The sequence below is a fragment of the Spermophilus citellus genome, assembly GCF_964194105.1.
Source record: "Spermophilus citellus genome assembly, chromosome: 3".
In the NCBI taxonomy this organism is placed as follows: domain Eukaryota; kingdom Metazoa; phylum Chordata; class Mammalia; order Rodentia; family Sciuridae; genus Spermophilus; species Spermophilus citellus.
The window spans coordinates 118,146,790-118,166,935 of NC_138184.1; the positions used below are offsets into that span (position 1 = coordinate 118,146,790).

Here is a 20,146-nt window from a genome sequence, read left to right on the forward strand (position 1 = left end):
AGGCCTAACTGAAACCAGATTTTAAGCAAACAGGAAAAGGAATGAAGCATATTAGGAAGATCCTGTTCTGACCTGGGCTTTATTTTGATGCTTAATGCAATGACAGGCAGCTCCCCTTCTGTATTCACCTGCTACAGCCTCCTGCCTATGCCACACTCCCCTCGAAAGGTCAATACCATCTTTAACAATGCTTTTGGCCCCCAAAGACCACTTATTTGCATTGTGGCTATAAAAGATTTCCTCTCAATGACTTGGAAAAACATTGGAGTTTCCCAAGCCCTCAGCCAAGCAAAGAGAAGAGATGATGAAAATCAGTGACACACTGAAGACTTGTCACTGACTGGGTCATGGTGAGCCCCGGGGTTTTACTTGTCCCCATGGTTGTTACCTTATACACAGTGCCAAATGCTCCTGAGCCCAGTACTTTTATCTTTTTGAATTCTGTTTCCTTTAAGATCCTCAGGAGAGCTTGGTTGGGGGCTTCTCCACTAGGCGTCAGAGGCTCCACAAGCTGTGAAAGAGAAGGGAACAGATCTAAGATGCTAGTTCAAGGCACCACACCAACAGCAATGTGGGGTGCTAGATGGGTCCAGAGCACGAGCAGCCAGAATCCAAAAACACGTGGTCACCTTTTAGTATAGAGCACTCACCCTGCTTGTTCAGAAGGACAAATGGACACTTTCTTTAAAGAACTTGATAAAACACGATAGGAACAGAGCTTTTCTGATATATCCACATTCAACAAAAGCAATTTCTATTTCCGTTTGCACACCAACTAGCTAGACTGAAAAACTGGTGAGGAAAATTTGTATATGGTTGTCATTTTTGTCATTTGTGGGTCCCCAACACAAAATGCCATTATGCTTATGAGGGGCACTGGCTTCTACCACAGTGCTGGACACAGATGCCAGCTTCAGGCTGTGTGAAGGATCACACCAATCTCAAACAGAGCTTAAAGGAGCAGCCACTGGTTTGGATGGTGGCCTTTTCCAGAGTGACATCTTATCTGACCACAGTGGCTTGTTTACAAGTAGCCATCTCTTGCCAAGCCTCCTCCTATATATATGCAGAGGTGCTGCATCTTGGGCCTCTACTCCGCTTTGTAAGCATTTCATAGGACTTAACCCAGAAACATTTACATTTCATTGTCTAGAGGTAACAAAATGTAACTGAGTAGAACTGGATACCTAAGAATTTTTTTCTCATTTTTCCATTATAACAAATAATCATAATAATATAATTATATATTTGCTGTTGTTTGGAGAAGTGTTTCAAAGGTCCAGGTGTTGAAGGCTTAGTCTCTGGCCCATGGTACTATTGGGAGGTGGTGAGACTTTTAGAAAATGAAGTTTAGTGGGAGGTCTATATGTCACTGGGGGTGTGTATTAGAAGAAGGAGACAGTGGGACCCTGGTCTCTTCTTTCTCTCTTTTTCACTTCCTGACATGAGGTGAGTGATTTTATTCTGCCACATGCTTCTACCATGATGTGCTAACATAGGCCCCAAACAATGGGGCCAACTGATCATGGACTAAAAGCTCCACAAATGTGAGTCAAAATAAACTTTTTTTCTTTATAAGTTGATTATCTCAAGTATTTGTTATAGTGATGGAAAACTGACTGAAACAACAACCAAAATACAAAATTGCAAGTTACAAATTCTCAAAGGAAGATTCTTTTTTCTCTCTAGAGCAGTGTTGGTTCCTAATGGTGCTTCTGGCCCCAAGAGAGCCAGGCTCCTGCACTCACCTCTCTCTCCTGCAGCAGTCTACGCAGCGTGCGCTTCCTGACAATGTGACGCCTTCTCATGAAAAGGCCAATCCCAAGGGCCACTATCACCAGCAAGAAGAGACCACCCACAATCCCAGTGGCAATGGATGGGATCTTGGGTCTGGAATAAAATGGAAAGACAAGAAAGATTGAGGTTTGCTTCACATTTCCTGCACTTTTTGACACATTAACGTCATTTAATATTTTTCTCAGAAAGTGGGATATTGTGTAGCTTCTAAAGGGAGAAAAGTCACCTCACTGATTCCTAGGACAATATTTCCAACATTTTCAGCTTCTCTCTTCCCAGCCTAGCCCCCCGTTTTTCACTTTGTAAACTGAGGTCTCATCTCTCCACATGGTGACAATTTTTTTAATCTACTGATTAAGAAAATATACAATTTAAAAAATGATTCAGACTTTAATAATGCTTTTTATATGAATCTGTATTTTGTTCTTTCCAAGAACATGCTGGTTCAAGTGAAGATATTGTCTCCCTGCCAGGTTTGGTGAAAGAACCTTCCAGAAACAATAAGATCCCTAAAGGGGTCCTTGGTTTTCAAGATGGGTCCCACAGCTATGTGAACTGCTCTATGAATATGCCTGATGAGGGTTGTAAAGTGATAGGATTTAGACAAAAAAGCATCATTGTTACAGTGAGTGTTTTCAAGTAGCCTCACACCCCAGTGCATTAACTCCTGTGTCTTACCAAGGTCATACCTAATTTCAGAAAGAGGAAAAAAATCAGAAGTCTGCTTTTTCAGCTCACTGGAGGAAGGACCATATGAATTAATAATATAAATAGCTGTATCTGGAGTCTTTACCAAATGATTGTTTTGTGTGTGTGTGTGTGTGTGTGTGTGTGTGTGTGTGTGTATTGCTGGCATGAAAATTATTATCCTACTATGTCTATTCTAATAGAGTTCCTGGTAAATTGATTCTTATTTTTGGGTAGAGATGTTAATGAATAGCAAAGATTAATTAGCACTATCATTTGTCCATTAAAAAGATGCCAAAGTCCTTGCATATTTCTTTTAAGTGGGTCAAATGAATTTATAAAAATGATAGTTCACAACATTTTTCTTTTTAGAAAGGGCAAAAGTCATCTCCAGCATTGCATTCCAAATCCCAAATTAATAAAGTTTGAATTAATGAGTTTTTACTATATTAAAGGGCACACTGGAAGATACAAGGAATAATTTGTTCCACAGTATGAGTTCCATGGGGGACCACAGTAGTAAGAGTGAGTGATTGAGAAGAGAAAAATATTAAAAAGAGTATATATTGCTGGGTGCAGTGGCACATGCCTATAATTCAAGCTACTCTGGAGGCTGAAGCAGGAGGGCTTATCTCAGTGGTAGAGTGGATTCAATCCCCAGAATCACACACCCACACAGATGTAAAATTACAAAAAATTGAATTGATTAGTTTCTAGGTGGGGTGGTGATGGAAAATCTCACTGAAGGACATGGAGAATGTGATTCTGCAATCTGTACACGTGGTAAAAATGGGAGTTCATAGCCCACTTGAATCAAATGTATGAAATATGATATGTCAAGAGCACTGTAATGTTTTGAACAACCAATAAAAAAATAAATAAAAATAAAAAAATAAAAACCTGAAAATCCTCCACTTCCAATCTGACCTCAAAATCAAATGCCTTATTAGGCTGAATACTCAAATCTGGCCACAATTCAAATTAGACAATCTACATCAATGGCCCGAGTTCAGGAACTTTGATCAAAAAATTCTCCAAGATTTGGACAATTTCCTCCAATGAAATCTCCAAGATTTCTTTTACCTTCACTCTAGCCTTCATTATACCAGCCCTGCTCTACTCTAAAACTAATCCTCACTAACCCACAACTCCCTTCCTCATTCATAGCTCCCAAAATGGCAGGTGAACACTCTCCTTAAAGACCTTAGGGTCCCTCTGCTCCCTCATCCCACCCGCTGTCCTCAAAACCCACACCCAAGCGCCTCCCCCCCTCCTTTGCCATCACCTCCTCTTACACAATCTAAAAACTCTTCCAGTGAAACACATGTCCCTTTCTGGGAGGTGGCAGGGGCTGAAGGGATTGTTCCCTTTTCTATGACTTTTTTTTTTTAATACATTCCAGCCTGGTCCTGGTCTTAGTGCCAGGTCTTAAGCCTCCTGATAATTCCTTACTTGCTGGGATTGAACCCACAGTCTGGGATACCTGTCAACTCAAAATTGCTTAACACCATCCCTCTATTCAAATCCAACTAAAAGACCCCCCCTCAAACCTTGCCTGATTATCACCTGAGGAATAAAACTGATCTCAGGAAGAAACATAAATTATAGGGCCACACCTTAGGAGACTGATCTTATAAAGGAAAAATGGCTAAAATGCCCTAAGCATGAGGAGTAGCTCAAACAGCAGATTCCCTTGGCTCCTGCCAGATCTCTATCTCACCAAGGCTTGCATTGAAATGCAAATTGCAGAGGCCTGCTGATCTTACAGTATTTGAGATCAGAGGGTGAAAAAATATGTCTCTTAAAAAAAAAAAAAAAGAAAGAAAGAAATGGTCAAGTCTTCTTTACCTTGAGAATCTTTACCTAATTATTTAAGAGCTCTACCTTATTCTTTCAATGTCTGAATTCACTCTAATCTAAGTCAAAAGTAAACCCTGATCTGATAAAGATGTTCTGCATGTTCCTTTACTAATTACAGCCATGCTATTTTTTTTTTTCTAGGACACTTGTTTTTGTTTTTTTAGCTCTATATTTTTGAGCTCATGATTTTATGATGAATTCACATATGATTCTGTGTGCCTAAATTAATATGTTTTTCTGATCATTATTATTTTATCCAACTATAGTAGTTCTTGCACTCTGTTGTGTTGTTCAGAGGCCAATCTTCAAGGGTTAGCTCTCATCTACACTGGGAAAATGTCATTTTACAAGATCCTTAGTAGGACTTAGACATGGTGATGCTGGGAATAAATCTAATAGAGGCTTTAAGGAACATCTGTAGCATTCCAGTGGAGATCAACCTACAAAAAGCTACAAGGTTTTTGTTTCTTGTTTGTTTTGTGTATGTGTACATACTTGTGCATTGTGTTGTTGTGTCTTCACATGGATTTGTATCCATATATCATGTACATGGCATCAAAATTGGCATATAAATGAACATTCATAAACTTAAATTTAAATAAAAAATGGATCCAAATACCTTTTAGTTCACATGATGTAAAAAAGTTCAATTTAAATCCGGGAAATAAGTAAGAGTAAATATGTCTTTAAAATTACTAGCTCAAATGTTTTTCTAGGTGGTCAGACAATTAATAGATTGTTGGTTTCTACAAAATGTCTAGAATGTAATATCCATTGTTTCTAGAATTTTTCTTCAACAAGGAAGAAATGGCTAGTACTGTTAGCTACACTTGGTATCTTGGTATTTACAGTAAAAAATAAGTATATTAGATTTGATATAAATGGTATTAATTATAAATGTGCTTATCAGAAACATCTGATTACTTTACAAAGTTAAAATGTTAACTGCTAAATATAAAATCAAGTACTCTTGACTTCTTGAATTAGTGTTTTCATAAATTGGTAAGTGGAAAAAGGTTTAAGATTGCTTTGTGTCTTCACCGAAGACAAGGTTATTAAGAATTAAGATTCTATCAGGTGTAATTTACATGCAAAGTATAAGAGGTTTCAAATGGGCTTCAATTAAAGTACCATAAAAACAAAGTATTTCACCTTATTAAGGTGAAATAATTTGTCTAAATTCAGAAGTTTATATGGGTTGCTTTAGAGTGTGAATTAAGAAAAGGATCAACAGTGAGGAAAAAAACCAAGATGTTCTAGATAGATAAATCTATTTTAGTATGAAAAGTGCAAGAAAAAAGAAATGTTTCTAGTGAAAAGTCTTTGTGTGGTAAAGTAAAAAGTTGTAAAATGTCTAAGCAAGTTGCAAAAGGGTTTGTGAAGGGTAAATTTCAATAGTGTGTGTTTAACTAAGTTGGTTAAATATAATTAACATAATTAGTTAAAGCTATTCAAATTTTTTCTCTAAGGTAAAATATTAATATACTGGTATAAACCAAAATTTAGTGCTCTATGGGCTAAAGTAACAAAGATTTCTTAGAACATTAATTTTCTCTTATCAAGGTAATCGCTTGTGTTTGTTAAATTTTATTCTTTAAAGCAACTGGTCATAAAGGAATTAGAGTTTGTACAACTCTGGTTAAATAACAGCTGTTATTTTAGAGTATCATATTACATTACAGATTCTGAATTTTTCTTTAAAAGCTAAACTTGATTAATATAAAAACATCAGTATAATTGTGGTATTGTTGTATTCATATCTTCCAAGTATTCAAGTCTTTAAAGTATAAGGTTTAAAAGAGCATTTTACCAAGCTGGTATTCTTCAAACTAAAGTTTAAAGTAAAGGTTTGGGATTGTAAAATTATGTTTCTTGGTTCATAAATATGATACAAATTAAATACGTTTTTATTCTTGTAAATTTCATTTTGTAATTTCCTTGTAAACTTTAACTGTTACTGTTAGTCCCTTACAGAAGTACAACTTTAGATATAATAACCTGAGTTAATTTGAAATAGTAGGCCATCATCTATAGACAGACACGATGTAGGGATAACTTCCAGTACTAATACTGACCCCAATTAAATAAAATAGGTAAATGACTGTAAAGTTATAGGCATTAAATTTAAAACCCAGTACTCTTACTTTAAGACTGGTGAAACTGGCTTGCTGGCTGTTTAAGACCAAAGCTTAGAGATTAAAATTAAGGAAATTAAAGGTCAAGAAAAAATAGCCAATATTTGGTTCTTGCCCTCTGAGTCAGCTTGAATCAAGGGAACAAAGAAACTTCTCTAAGGGCTTTGCAACTCTGGGTCACATGACCTCCCAATCAGGGTGATCCATGAGACCCTGGAGAACAGAAAGCTGACCAGTGCACATGCTGCAAAAGAGGAGGTTCATTGGAGAAGAGAGACATCCCTGATGCTTCCAAAGGAGGGCACATGGTCAGTAAGACTCTGACCCATCCTGGCAGATAGCCACTAAAAAAAGCTAAAAGGCTGCTGTCAAGTTCCACAAGAATAAACTCCTGAGATAACTTAGCAGATTCTTAACAATAGACAGAAACAAGGTCAAATTGACCAGCTTGATCTTGAACACTTAGCATAACCAGTTATGACCAAAGTACAGCCATACCAGCATTTAAAAGAAAGGACAATTTTTTTTTTTTTTTTTTTTTTTTTTTTGTGGGAGGGTATTGGAGATTGAACTCAGGGGGCACTCAATGGATCACTGAGCCACATCCCCAGCCCTATTTTGTATTTTATTTACTGCCAGGGTCTCACTTAGTTGCTTAGTGCCTTACTTTTGCTGATGCTGGCTTTGAACTTGTGATCCTCCTGTCTCAGCCTCCCAGCCACTGGGATTACAGGCATGCACCACTACACCAAGCAAACAGTTCTTTTAACAGAAATTAAGATAGACACTTGTGTCAGTCCCACAGTCCTGTTGCCCTCAAATTCTGAGGCATTTTTTCCTTTGCAAGGCTCATATTTACCCCTGCCTACCAAAAATTGGACTGGCCTCTGCACCTTGGTTTTTCTTACTTCTCAAACTGATGTTTTAGCTAACAACCAAAATTGCCTATCCTGATAATGTACACACCAGACACAAGAGAACCCTTCAGTTTATTTCCTTACTCAAAGCCTGGAGATATCTGCCCAAATTGACACGGGAGCAGTGGGATTAGGAATGTCTATTCATTTCTTTAAAAAATGTCACAACAGGTTATTGAGGATATCCATCAGGTTGCCAATTCAGTACTGACTTTACAAAATCAACTGGATTCTTTGGTGTCTGTTGTCCTAAAAAATTGTCCAGGACTAAATCTCTTTACTGTCAAACAAGGTGGCTTCTGTCTCTTCCTTGGGATGTTGCTTCAATATCAGTCAATCAGGACTGGTAAGGGATAAGGTTAAATAACTACAGGGCCAGTTGGAACAACAGAGATGAGAACTGGCAGATTCCTGGTGGTCCTCATTGGGGGATCTAACATGGTGGATTTCTTGGTTATTCTCCCTTATATCTTCTTTAATATTCATCTTCCTCATAATAACCTTTCTTCCCTGTATCCTTAAATTCACACAGAGACAACTTCTTAGTAAAGTGACCTGTTTGGCTTGATCTGCTTCCCAGGGACACATTAATGCCATTATCCTGGGTTGGGGTTGTGGCTTAGTGGCAGAGTACTTGCCTCATACATGTGAGGTACTAGGTTTGATCCTCAGCACCACATAAAAATAAATAAACTATTTAAATAAAGATATTATATCCATCTATAATTTTTTTTAAAAAGCCATTATACTTCTGCATTCACAATTGGATTCCTAGAAACCACCATGGGAAAAGATTGCCTGTGGTGACCCCAAAGCCTCTTCCATATACACCCCTCTTCAGCCCAAGCCAGAGGCTCGGCTCTATATCCTCTTCCAGTATCCTGAAAGGTAATTTTTCTTCTCAGCAGGAAATAGCTAGATATAATGACATTGCCCCAATTAATCATACCTCTTTCAGAGTCTGGAATGAAGGACATGGAGAATAAATCCCAGGCACTCCCCTATTTACAGCTATTCCCCTACCCATCTTCCTGCCACTTGTGTGTAGGGAGATGTCTGTGGTAAATTGGGAGCTTTGGTCATTCAGAAGCTCAGGCTTCAGCTGGAGGGAAGGCAGGAAGGGAAAATGGGAATAATACAAAAGAAACTTACACCTGACTCCCACCTGATGACCCCAGTAAAAGAGGCCCCAGGGAACTTCCCTACTTTCCCCTCCTGTCTCACCCTAAATGAGCCTGCCGAACCAACTCATCCCATGACCGGGCTCTGCTGAACCCTACAAAACTCAGACCCATGTTGTAGCCCATCGTCATTTTCTTTCCTGAAAATGTGCCCTTCTGCTGCTCAATAAAAGAATCACTCGTCTATCAAGGTCTGTCCCTGTTTCAGTTATTTTTGCCTCTACTCATCACTGAGATTGTAGTCTAAAGACAGGAAAAGTTTTGTTGTATGTCCTTGTAGGCTCAGTGAAGAGATGGGGATGGAAGAGATCCTATGTCTCAGAAATTGCCTTATTTCTCTTTAATGTTTCACCTGGCTTCTGCCAAGCCACCAGCTACAACCATCAGGTCTGGGGCAGATGAGTAGGCTGAAGTTGAAAAACATTTGTTACCAAAAGCTCAGTCCTTGTCCCCAATGCCAATTCATGCCAATTTAGTAAGAGGATACAGTTTTGAGAAAAAGGAGGTTTATTGCTTTGCTAGCAAAGGAGAAACACAGGGGACTCCAGTTCCAGAGACTGTGGTTCTGCTCATCAGAGAAAACAGGAGTTTTAAAGAAACTCTTCAAAGGCTACATTCCAGGTGTGCCCTGACAGGGGGCCCCAAGCTTGGCCTGAATGTTATGTTGAAATTCACTTGTTAATTTGGGAGATAGTCACTTCCTAGTTCTTCTGGTGATATCTCTTTGCTGTGAAGAACAGATAAAGTAATCTAGTTCCCTGCCTTCAGGTTAGGGGAGGGGAGAGGGAAAAGAGGAAAAGAAATCAGCAAGGGCTATATTCAAAGGGTAAAGTGGACCACTCTTACAAGATCAGTAAGTGGAAGGATTTTGTCAACATAATCAGAATGGCACCCATTCCTTGGGAGTTTGGCTAGAGTTTTCTCAGAAATGGCAAAGAGATGTTTTGTGCATGATTCTCCAACTCTTCACTAGACGATGCTGATTGATGATACCACTCTTTCCCAGTTAAGTCTGAACAGGAATTTGTGATTTTGTTTTTTTCAGTGCATCCAGTAATAATGGCAAACTGATCAGAATTTAAATGTCAAAGGAAGTCCATTTGTCATTGTTGGACAATGTGTTTTGAAAATAAATCAAAGAAAGAAAATTCCTTCCAAGCTGGATCTTTGTCATTTAATAGAAAAGTCATTTAAACACAGGTTTGTGATAATATTGATTTAGTGGGGAAAACATGAGTAGAAGTTGGGAGATAGTAAGATTGAGGAAAACTGGTGTAACTGCTGAAGCCAGAGAGAGGTATGTATAAAGAGGTGGCTAGCCATGGGTACCAATTCCTATGGAGAAGGCCCAGGCCTAACACTTCCTGCATCCCTTCCACTCAAGAACAAAGTTGATAGGGGACAGGAAGGTGGAATCAGCAAGGCAGTTTCTGCTGGGGACCTTGGGCTGGCTAAGGGAAGGCTTAAGAAACTGACAAGGCTCCGGGACAATCAGAAATGACTTTTGGTAATATTTGAGGAGGTCCATTGGATCCCAAACTAATACTTACCCATTTATTGTACAGCCTTGAAGCCCCGGTCCAGCACATCTGTGGGCAATAAAAGACAAATACATTCTAATTCTTTGGCATTTGTTTTGTGGAAATTTAAAAAAAATTAACTTATAAGCAATGTGCAGCAAATTGCTCTCAAATCATTACATTGCATCTCAATATTGGGGTGGTGATTACTAATTTATGTAGTATGTATTTGACTCATTTGATCATCCATGAAGGAAATATTTATGAGTGTCTTCTTTGTACAGGGAATTAAACAAAGCAGTCAGGTCATTATTGGAATATTTTCACATATAGTCCACTTTTGACACAGATCCAGCTATCTCATAGCTGGCCTTAGATGTTAAGATAGATAGAGGAGGGCAGGGAGCCAACATGAGACACATACACTGGAGCCATACTGAAGCAGGAATAGGGTGGCAGTGTGGAGTCTTTGCTGGCCTCCCAGGAAAGCTGAACTTTGAACAAACATCCAGCAGTGATGGAATGGAGCACAGGCTGCTCCTGAGATGGGAATCAGGTTACAGACAGCATGCGAGAAAAGGAAGGAGCCCTAAAAAATTAAGGAAGACACTGGATAGGAGGTATAATAATAGAAACCTGGTAGTTCACATGAAGGAGAGGCAGAAAGGAATGCTGGAGGGACAGATAAGAAAAGGTATGAGTCTGAAAGGCAGGAAGATGACTGTGATGATCACAGACACAGAAAGGCAGGACAGGCACTGGCCCCACCCAGATCATTCAATTGAGTCATTCTCTATGCAGATCATACAGGACTGCATTACAGATTACTCCTGAGCAGCGAGGGTCCCATTGTAGTGGAACAGATTACCATCATTATTTGATTATCACCCTGTGGTTTATATATGTGAAGAGCACCAGGGAGACTTTTGGATATGAGTGAAAAATATCTCTAGACTGTTGTAAACACATTCTATCCATATTCCTTAGGTGCCAGTAATTGGCTCTGATCTCTATACCCTACTCTTCTTGGTTTTAATGGCTGGGGCTCCTGCATTTTCCCTCAGTGTCAGGTATAACAGTCTTGCTTCTGCCAAGCCTTCAAGATTTCACCCATAAATGAAACACACAGATGTCTTCAGGTAGTGAAATATACAGGGAAGCCTCCTTATTTCCATCTATTACCTTCAGGGAACATTAAGATACTCAAAATAGAGAGCATTCTGTAATGAACCGGCCACTGATAAAAACAGGCCTTATTCAAAATATCCTCCCACCCCCTTTTCCCACCACAATGTCTTTCAGCAGCTCTTAATTGTCAAATGTGATGTAGTGGGAACATTATGCTAAGCAAGGGCAGATTGAAATTGCAGTTTGGACAAGAGGCAGGGTCTTATGCAGCCTCTGAAGGAATACTGGAAAGAAACCACAGAGATTGCTAACAGGGAGCTACAACCAAGAAGCTCAGAGGGAAAGACCAGTTTACATTTGAAGAGGATAGAGTCAGGACAGGTACTTCGAGAGAGAAAGAAACACTCAATGGGGCTCAGTAATCATCTCAACTCATGAACCAGTGGAGTCTGATCCCTCACCATAGCACAGGACCTTGAATGATCCTAAGAGCCACACCCTTCCAGCCATGGCAGGCATGGCCACCAAGTGCATGGGTAGAAATCCTGGAAGCATATCCATTTGAGTGTCACAGATTAGGAGCTCTTTGGGAAAGCTGAATATACCATTTCTTGCCTTTTGATTCCTGATATGAAGTAAAAGAGGCCAGATTAGGTTATCATTATATTCTCTCAGAAAAATTATTCTCTGTCCTCCACTCAATTTTTTCTCTTTTTTGGTAAGGAATTTACATTTAAATTACATTACCATGTACCTTTTGTTGCATGTGATTTAAAAGCAGGCAAATTTCATATTATCTAATTTAATTTATAAGGATAAAAATTTCAAATTTATGGGTGAAGTCTCGAATACTTTGCCACTTGGTATGAAAATGTGATTCCATTTAAAATGGATATGCTTCCAGTATTCCTATCCATGCACTGGGTGGCCACGCCTGCCATGGCTGAAAGGGTGTGGCTCTTGGGATCAGTCAAGGTTCTATGCTGCGGTGAGGGATCAGACTCCACTGGTTCATGAGTTGAGATGATTACTGAGCCCCATTAAGTATTTCTTTCCCCATAAATATGGGCAAAGCAATACCTCTTTCTGAGAACTTAGAGAAACACTGTGCTGATAAGTCTATGCACCTCATAAATATTCAGGAAAAGAAAGGTTTCCTCATTTTCCTTTACCCTCATCAACATTTCTCCATATTTTAGAAGTTACATCTATTTCTATCATGAAATTCCTATGTAATTAATGACTTTGAGAGAAAATACTGGTAGTAATAATAAGATCATATAAAATTATATGTTCTCCCAACAAAAATGCCAAGAATCAGGAAAAAAACATAAAAAATATTAAAATAAATGATCATTAGTATTTAAAAAAAATTTGACTAAATTCCTTTTTCCTACATTTCAAAATCTGCTTATTTTTCTAGGTAAATGTACTGAAAAGTCCAACTCCTGAAGACTTTCTGGATCCCCACAAAGGGCAACAATTACACATTCATAGACAAAGAGACATATATATGCACTAATTTCTGAAACACAGAATAAAGGAGAAAAACACACATTTAATTAATATGTACAAATATACTAACAGTGCCTAAGAGTTCCTTTTTCTCCACATAATACACTAATATAGTTCTGTTGTAGAGAATCTGCTCCAAAATTGCTTATAAAAATAGATGGTGAAAAACAGCAAAGCATAATTTATTTTTTAAATTTTAAAATTATAAATATTAACATATTAATTTTTTAGATGAATGGATTTCATTGTAAGATTTCTATACTTAATATGCTGCATATTTTTATCATATCCACTCTCCCATATACACTCTTTTTGCCCTCCCCTCTCCTTATGTTTCCCGAGTCCCCCCTTTCCCTTCGCTAATAGTCTCTCATCTACTTTTAGGTCATCATTGTTTTTTATGTTTTTGTTTTGTTTTATTTTTTAAGCTTCCACATATGAGAGAAAAATATGTGATGTTTGTTTTTCTGCATCTGGCTTATTTTGCTTAACACGATGGTCTTCAGTTCTGTCCATTTTCCTGCAAATCACATGGTTTTGTTGTTTTATATGGCTGAATAATATTCCATTGTGTGTGTGTATGTGTGTGTGTGTGTATATATATATCAATCACACTTTACTCATTTATCTGTTGAAGTACACAAAGGTTGATTCCAAATCTTGGCAAGTATGAATAGTGCTACAATAGACATGGCTGTTAGGGATCTCTTCAGGATGCTGACTTTATTCCTTCTGGTATATACCCAGGAGTGGTATAGCTAGATTTATGGTAGTTCTCGTTTTATATTTTTGAGGAACCTCCATACTGTTTTCCATAGCAGCTCTACTAGTTTACATTCCCACTATATAAAGGTTCCTTTTTCTCCACATCATTAACAGTGTTTGTTATTTTTAATTTTTATAATAATAGCTGTTGTAACTAGGGTGAGATGGAATTTCAATGTAGTCTTGATTTGAATTTCTCTAATGGCTAAAGATGTTGAGCATTTTTTTCCATGTTTACTGGCCATTTGTACTTCTTTATTTGTGTCTGTTCAGATCATCTGCCAGGTAATTGATTGTATTAGTTGGGATAATTATCAATCTTGTTGATCATTTTTGGAGTTCATTATATATTCCGGACATTAATATTCTGTCAGATAATAGCTGGCAAAGATATTTTCCCCATTCCATAGACTGTCTCTTCATTCTGTTAATTGCTTTCTTTGCTGTGTAGAAGCTTTCTAATTTGATTTAATCCCATTTGTCAATTCTTGCTTTTATTTCCTCTTTGCCTCTACCTACATGCTAAAGTGTTGCCACTCTATTCTCTTCTAGCAATTTCAAAATTTCAACTCTTAAATTAAGGTCTTTGATCCATTTGGAGTTGATTTTTGGACAGGGTGAGAGATAAGGATCTGGTTTTAATCTTCTACTTGTAGATTCTCAGTTTTCCCAGCACCATTTGTTAAAGAGACTTTCTTTTATCCAACATAGGTTTTTAGCAGCTTGTCAAGAATAACATGGCTGCAGATGTGGACGTTTATTTCTGGATCCTCTGTTCTATTCCATGGGTCTACATGTCTGTTTTTATGGCAATACTATGCTGTTTTTATTTCTGTGGCTCTTGATATCTTTGGAAATCAGGTATTGAGATGCCTCCAGCATTGCTGTGTTTGCTCATGATTGCTTTGGCTATCTGGGGTCTTTTATGCAAAGCACAATTTATAATATGCTTTGCAGAGTTTACAAATTGGCCACTATAACCAGCATGCTGATATGGCAAAAGGGACAAAATATGAAGAGTATTAAATTGTGACCAAAGAGATATTTGGCAAAATTCAAAGTCCATTCCATAGTACTTCACTATTTAAAAAAAAATAGTTTAGGTGACTATTTCCTTAACAAGATAATTAGTATCTCAAACTAACAGCAGATGTTCTTAATATTGTGACATAACCATTCTAGTCACTGTCAAATGTAAAACTCTGATGTTCACTTTCATTGTGTCAGATATTATTCTGGAAATTCTGGCCCATGTAACACAATCTGAATTTTTTATTTATTTACTTATTTAGCAGTTGTGGGGATTGACCCCAGGGCCTCATGCATGTTAGGTAAGCACTTTACCACTGAGCTACATCCCCAGTTCTACAATTTGAAACTTTTGAAGAAGAGATTAAAATATCATTGGGGGATGATATGATTGTGTTCCTAGAGAACTGACTACTCATCATAATTGTCTAAATCACAATCACTGCCATTGCTACTGTCACCAACATAGTTACCATCACTTCATTACCACCACCATCATCCATGCTACTATTCATTCATCGAGTGCTCACTGTGTTCCAGCCACTGTTTTAAGTACACTAGACATCTTTACCCATAATTACAAAAATTCTGTTAGGTATGTTGTATTATTATTCCAATTCACAGATAAAGAGAGGCCCAGAGAATCTAAGACACCTGCCTAAGGGCACCCAACTAATACTGGATGGATCTAGAGAGAGAAAGAGGAATAGGGCCAAACAAGATTGAAGATTTTAAGAAATACAAGGAAACATGAAATGGTATAGATGGCAACTCAACTTCTTTTTGATTGCCAGATGTAGTTCAGTTTGATTGCCAAATTTATTATTCCAGTAAACAAGATACATACAATCAAAATACTTCTGCTGATTGCAGCAAAATTGGTAACAGCTTAATAATCAACTAGTTATAAGATAGTACTTGTAAGCAATATTCCAGACAATGTAATTGCAAAACACCAAAAAAAAAAAATCAATGCACACTGGGACCCCAGTAACCTAGAGAGAGGCAGAGGTGACAGCTGTTGAGAACTCAGCTCTTTCCACCTATCACTTAGTCTCTCTTGTTTGGACAGGAAGCACTGTGGAACAGAGTCTCCAAGTGACAAACATCCTGAGAGACAAAGAGATATTCCTATCAGTATCAAGACCTACTCAATCATGCTGCTGCTGCTAAAATGGATATAAGACCAACACCTGTGTAATGGATTGATAGAAACCTCTATAATCCATGGCCAGGAGATTTGGGAGGTGTTTCCAACATGTAAATTTGCAAGTTAGGAAACATTTTCTGTTTCTACATTCTGTTATGGGCATCCAAGCCCCACTCACCCATAAGTGCAGTTTGGGTGGCATAGGTGGCAGACACGGTTGGCATCTGCATACTTCCAGACCAGGGTGTTGTTTTCTCCCATGATTCCAGCTGGGCAGGTCTTGACACAGTGGGGGCCATCAATGTAGTGGGCACACTTTATGCAGTTGTCTGGTCCCTGCAACAAAGCACAGAAAAATATTTATGTATGTCTCTTTCTTTTTCAAAATGGGAATAACTTTTTACTTAAGATATTTAGTGTGAGCCAAAATGATATATAGAAGTTTCCATATATCAGAAAACAAGTTCTGTGAATGCTCTTGCTTGATATGACCTCACTGTAAAGTTCAGTGTAGTTTTCTGACTTCAAATGCATGGAACATACATAGACATAAAAGAAACGATATACTTTGTTGCATTTTACTTGACTCATCATAGGCATCTTTCCAGGTCAAAACCACCTTGATTTTTCTCTATGTTTGTTTATTTATTTTTGTGGTGCTGGGGATGGAGCCCAGGGCCTTCTTGCCCAGTTCTCCTCCCCTTCTTTCCCCTCACAGGATCTTGCTGTGTTGCCCAGGCTGGTTTTAAACTCCTGAGCTCCAGTGTTCCTCCTGCCTTAGTTCCTGCTTGAGTTGGGTGCCTCACACTTTATAAGGCAATGAGAATGAGACAAAAGAAGGGTTTTCCTCTTGGCTTTTCTCTCTAATGTCCCAGTTTTGTCCTCTAAAAGGCTGAGTGTACTTAGACCTAGAACAGCCGGAAGACTAAGTCAATATCACCAACCATTCTATTAGAATGATGAAAATTTAACTCAGCATCCTGTAAACCTATCAACCAATGGTTTACTTTGTAAGCAGCCATGTTGACAGCCTAGATATCTATCTAACACAGTCTTATTAACCTCTGCCTGATGCAGGGACAACTTCTGAAAAAATATTTTCATTTACTAAATTTAGATGTGACTACTGAAGCTCAAATCCAAATATGTGTGTGTGTGTGTGTGTGTGTGTGTGTGTGTGTATGTATATATATATTTATAATCAAGAATTAACAACATTGGGATATTTGGTATTAGAGGGACCTGATGTCTCATTTGTGAGCTTAACAAGATTATTATTGAAGATGTAGATTTAAAACTGCAGGTTTTAAAAAATTTTGCTATAAATTTCTTTTAAGGTTCTTCAACTTAGTTAAACTGAATGTTAAAAAAGAATTTTATGATATTTGATTAAAATGAGAAAGAGATGAATTGCACATGTCAGAAATGGTGAAAAGTAGCCTGGCATGGTGGTGTACAGCTGTAATCCCAGGGACTTGTGGGGGCGGAGGCAGGAGGATCATAAGTTTGTAGTCAGCCTGGGCAACTTAGTGAGAAGCTATCCCCAAGTTAAAACAAATAAATAAAAAGGTTATGTGCAAATTATGTTCATGGACTGGGGCAGACATTCCGGAAGGCACTGGATGCACTTATAATTCTCCACAAACTCCCTGGGCTCCCTGAGAGAAAGAACAAGGAAACTGATGATGCCATCCACTGAGAGGCTTTTTAAAAAGGGCAGGGTGTGCAGCTCAGTGGTAGAGCACCCATGGGTTTGGTCCCCAGTAGCAAAAAAAAAAAAAAAAAAAAAAGTGAAAAGTGGCTGAGAATGAACCAAAGTCTACCACAGCTTTCCTGTGCTCTGGTGAAGAAATGGTCATGGTTAAATGTGCTTGGGGTGCTGGAGTGGAAAGGTAAAGGTTGTCACAGGTGTGATACGTCACTCACACACAGCCACACTGTCAGAGCTTACAGATCTTGCCCATTTCTTCTCTGGGAGCTGGGCTTGGATGGTTATCCTTCCAGCTAAGGAAATGCAAGTTACCACTGTTTCTGCTCCTGTGAAGGGAGAGTGCATAACAGCAGAGGGACTCCTTACCCGGCCTGTGCAGGTTATGTTCATGGTCTGGGGCAGACATTCCGGATGGCACTGGATGCACTCAGAATTCTCCACAAACTCCCTGGGCTCCCTGAGAGAAGGAAAAAGAAAACTGATGATGCCATCCCCTGAGAGGCTCTTCCAGATGCAGGTGGATAGGACCCTAACAGGTGACACAAATCACTGCTCCCAGTAAGGCAGAAAAGTTTTAGATAAAGGTCAAAGAGTTGGGACTCAGAGACTATACTATATATATTTCAATGACTGTATCAACTGAATCTTTGGTCATCTTCTCCCAGAAAAATAAACATACAAGCTTCATTTACACTAAAGATATCTTCCCTGTGTTTTTCCAAAAACCTAGTTTCTGATATATTAGGTTAGCAAGCCAAAAATGAAGAGAAAAAGTGCTTTAATGAGGCTCCTCCCTCTAATAACAGCTCTATGAATATTTAAATTAATATGGATAGAAAAGGTTACTGTAGGTAAAGGAAGGAGGGGTAGCCAACTAGCTTAATGGCTATTACTCAAAATGGTAAGTGTTGAAAACAGGTATGAAAAATTTTGCTTGTACTATTTTCAACCTTCCTCAAGATTTGTAGATAATAGCAAGAAGCTGATGCTTGAATGAAAAGACAAATAGTGTGAGAGCTGTTATGAAGATTGAAATCTCCCTGGAATTAACTCTAAATCTTCACTCCAAGCAGAAAACAAGGACTGTTTACACCCAACAAAATATGTCATGGGACCTCCTTTAGACAAATGGCATCATTTAAACTATGACACAGTGGTGTTTTTCTATGCCTCATCTCTGGGTCAAATCCCCTGCTAGGGAGACAGTCTTCCAAAGGGACTGCTGAACACCAGGATTCTCCACACTAGTGGAAAGGCATGGGTCACGGGATATGATTATTTTAATTACCTTGTCCCCTAAAAGAGACTTGAAAACTGAAAACTCACATGAGAGTCTATTTGCGGCAATAAGAACTGCACCAGTTTCTTATTTGAAAGAGCACTCACTCTCAATAATGCAAATCATTCTGAGTCTAGCAGCTAAAGGACTCTTCTGCATTGAATTTGGTCTTCCCGTCCTGCCTCTGAGTATTTTGGGATCCAAGCCGTGATCTATGCCTAATGTGGAACAGGAAGGAAAATTTCCTACATCCCACCTGTAATTCCTATGGCTCTTCTCTATCAAACTCTCCCTTTCTCTTTAAGTTTTTTTTTTTAAATTTATCTGCTTATCTATCCTTCAATTTGACTTTCCAATTAATTTGTTTTAGTCATTACTTCTAGTCATTGAAAGTTTTACATCAATCTTGAGATTCTCAGAGTATCTTTGTATTGATTACAATGAAATTAAACAAACATCATACAGATTATTTCTTTCCTTATCTCTAGTTATATTTAAAGCTATTTCTATGGTTCAATGTTCAGTGCATATGGGGGCACATAAAACAAAAATCAACCAGGAAATATGATTTGCATTAATGGATTTTGACACACCAGAAAAAGTGAATGGTAAAGAAGGGACCAATGGCATTCTCTTGGCCACTGGAACAACCTGTGACTGTTCTATTTGCCTTAGGAACATTGCACAACTTAGAAAAATATACACTATTTCCAGGAAAAAAAATTCCATAAAGTATTGGGTTGGATTAGTTAATAATGAAAAAAGACATTGCTTACTTCATATCATGATGAACAGTTTAGCAAAAAATTAACACACAAGCAAACAAACTAAAAAGATAACAACAGTAACAACAAAGGAAAAAGAAAGAAAGGAAGACAATTAATCTGAATAGTCAAAATCTATAACAACCACCCTGTGACTGATTTTGATCAAGACAAGGGTAATGAAATAACAGCATCTCACCCCTCCAGAACGTTGCACTTCTCCACACACTCCTTGCCTCGGCTGACATTTTGGCAAGAGACACAGTCTTTGGGCTCAGGGCCCCAGCAGCCCTCAGATGAGCACAAGGGATTACAGAAGTGGCCTCTGTTCTCTGAGGAGACACAGTGAGTCACAGGAGTCAGTTACAGAATAAGGACCACAGGGAGAAGAAGACACAACACTTTGGAGGGAGGCTATGTGCTCTACACAGACCAGCTGGAGGCTATTGAAAGGAGTAGGCACCAAGGCCATCTGCAGGCTCCCTCCTCCCTGCTGGGTGTCAAGAGTACCCTGGACCAGACTTGGTGGTAGTTTGTTCTCACAGCTGACAGAAATAACAGGGAAGGTTATAGTCAATGCTGTGTGCTAGGTACCATGCCCAGAGAACTTTATAATGCAGAATTTTCATTTAATTCTTTCATAAGCAACTGTGTAATAGGAATCACCATTTTATAGGTAAGAAAGTAAAAAATCTACAAAACTAATTG

General features: G+C 38.4%; 1 protein-coding gene across 2 annotated transcripts in view; it reads right to left on the reverse strand.

Moving 5' to 3' along the window:
* Window positions 1-20,146, reverse strand: part of EGFR (epidermal growth factor receptor) — a 203,766-nt gene that overhangs the window by 34,956 nt on the left and 148,664 nt on the right. For both annotated transcript variants that reach the window (XM_081284986.1, XM_081284987.1), the window contains exons 13-18: window positions 19,638-19,770; window positions 17,762-17,852; window positions 15,863-16,020; window positions 10,128-10,166; window positions 1,749-1,890; window positions 389-511 (exon numbers count right to left, since the gene is read on the reverse strand). In XM_081284986.1, the coding sequence (XP_081141112.1) occupies window positions 389-511; window positions 1,749-1,890; window positions 10,128-10,166; window positions 15,863-16,020; window positions 17,762-17,852; window positions 19,638-19,770 (686 nt within the window). The remainder of the gene's footprint in view (window positions 1-388; window positions 512-1,748; window positions 1,891-10,127; window positions 10,167-15,862; window positions 16,021-17,761; window positions 17,853-19,637; window positions 19,771-20,146) is intronic.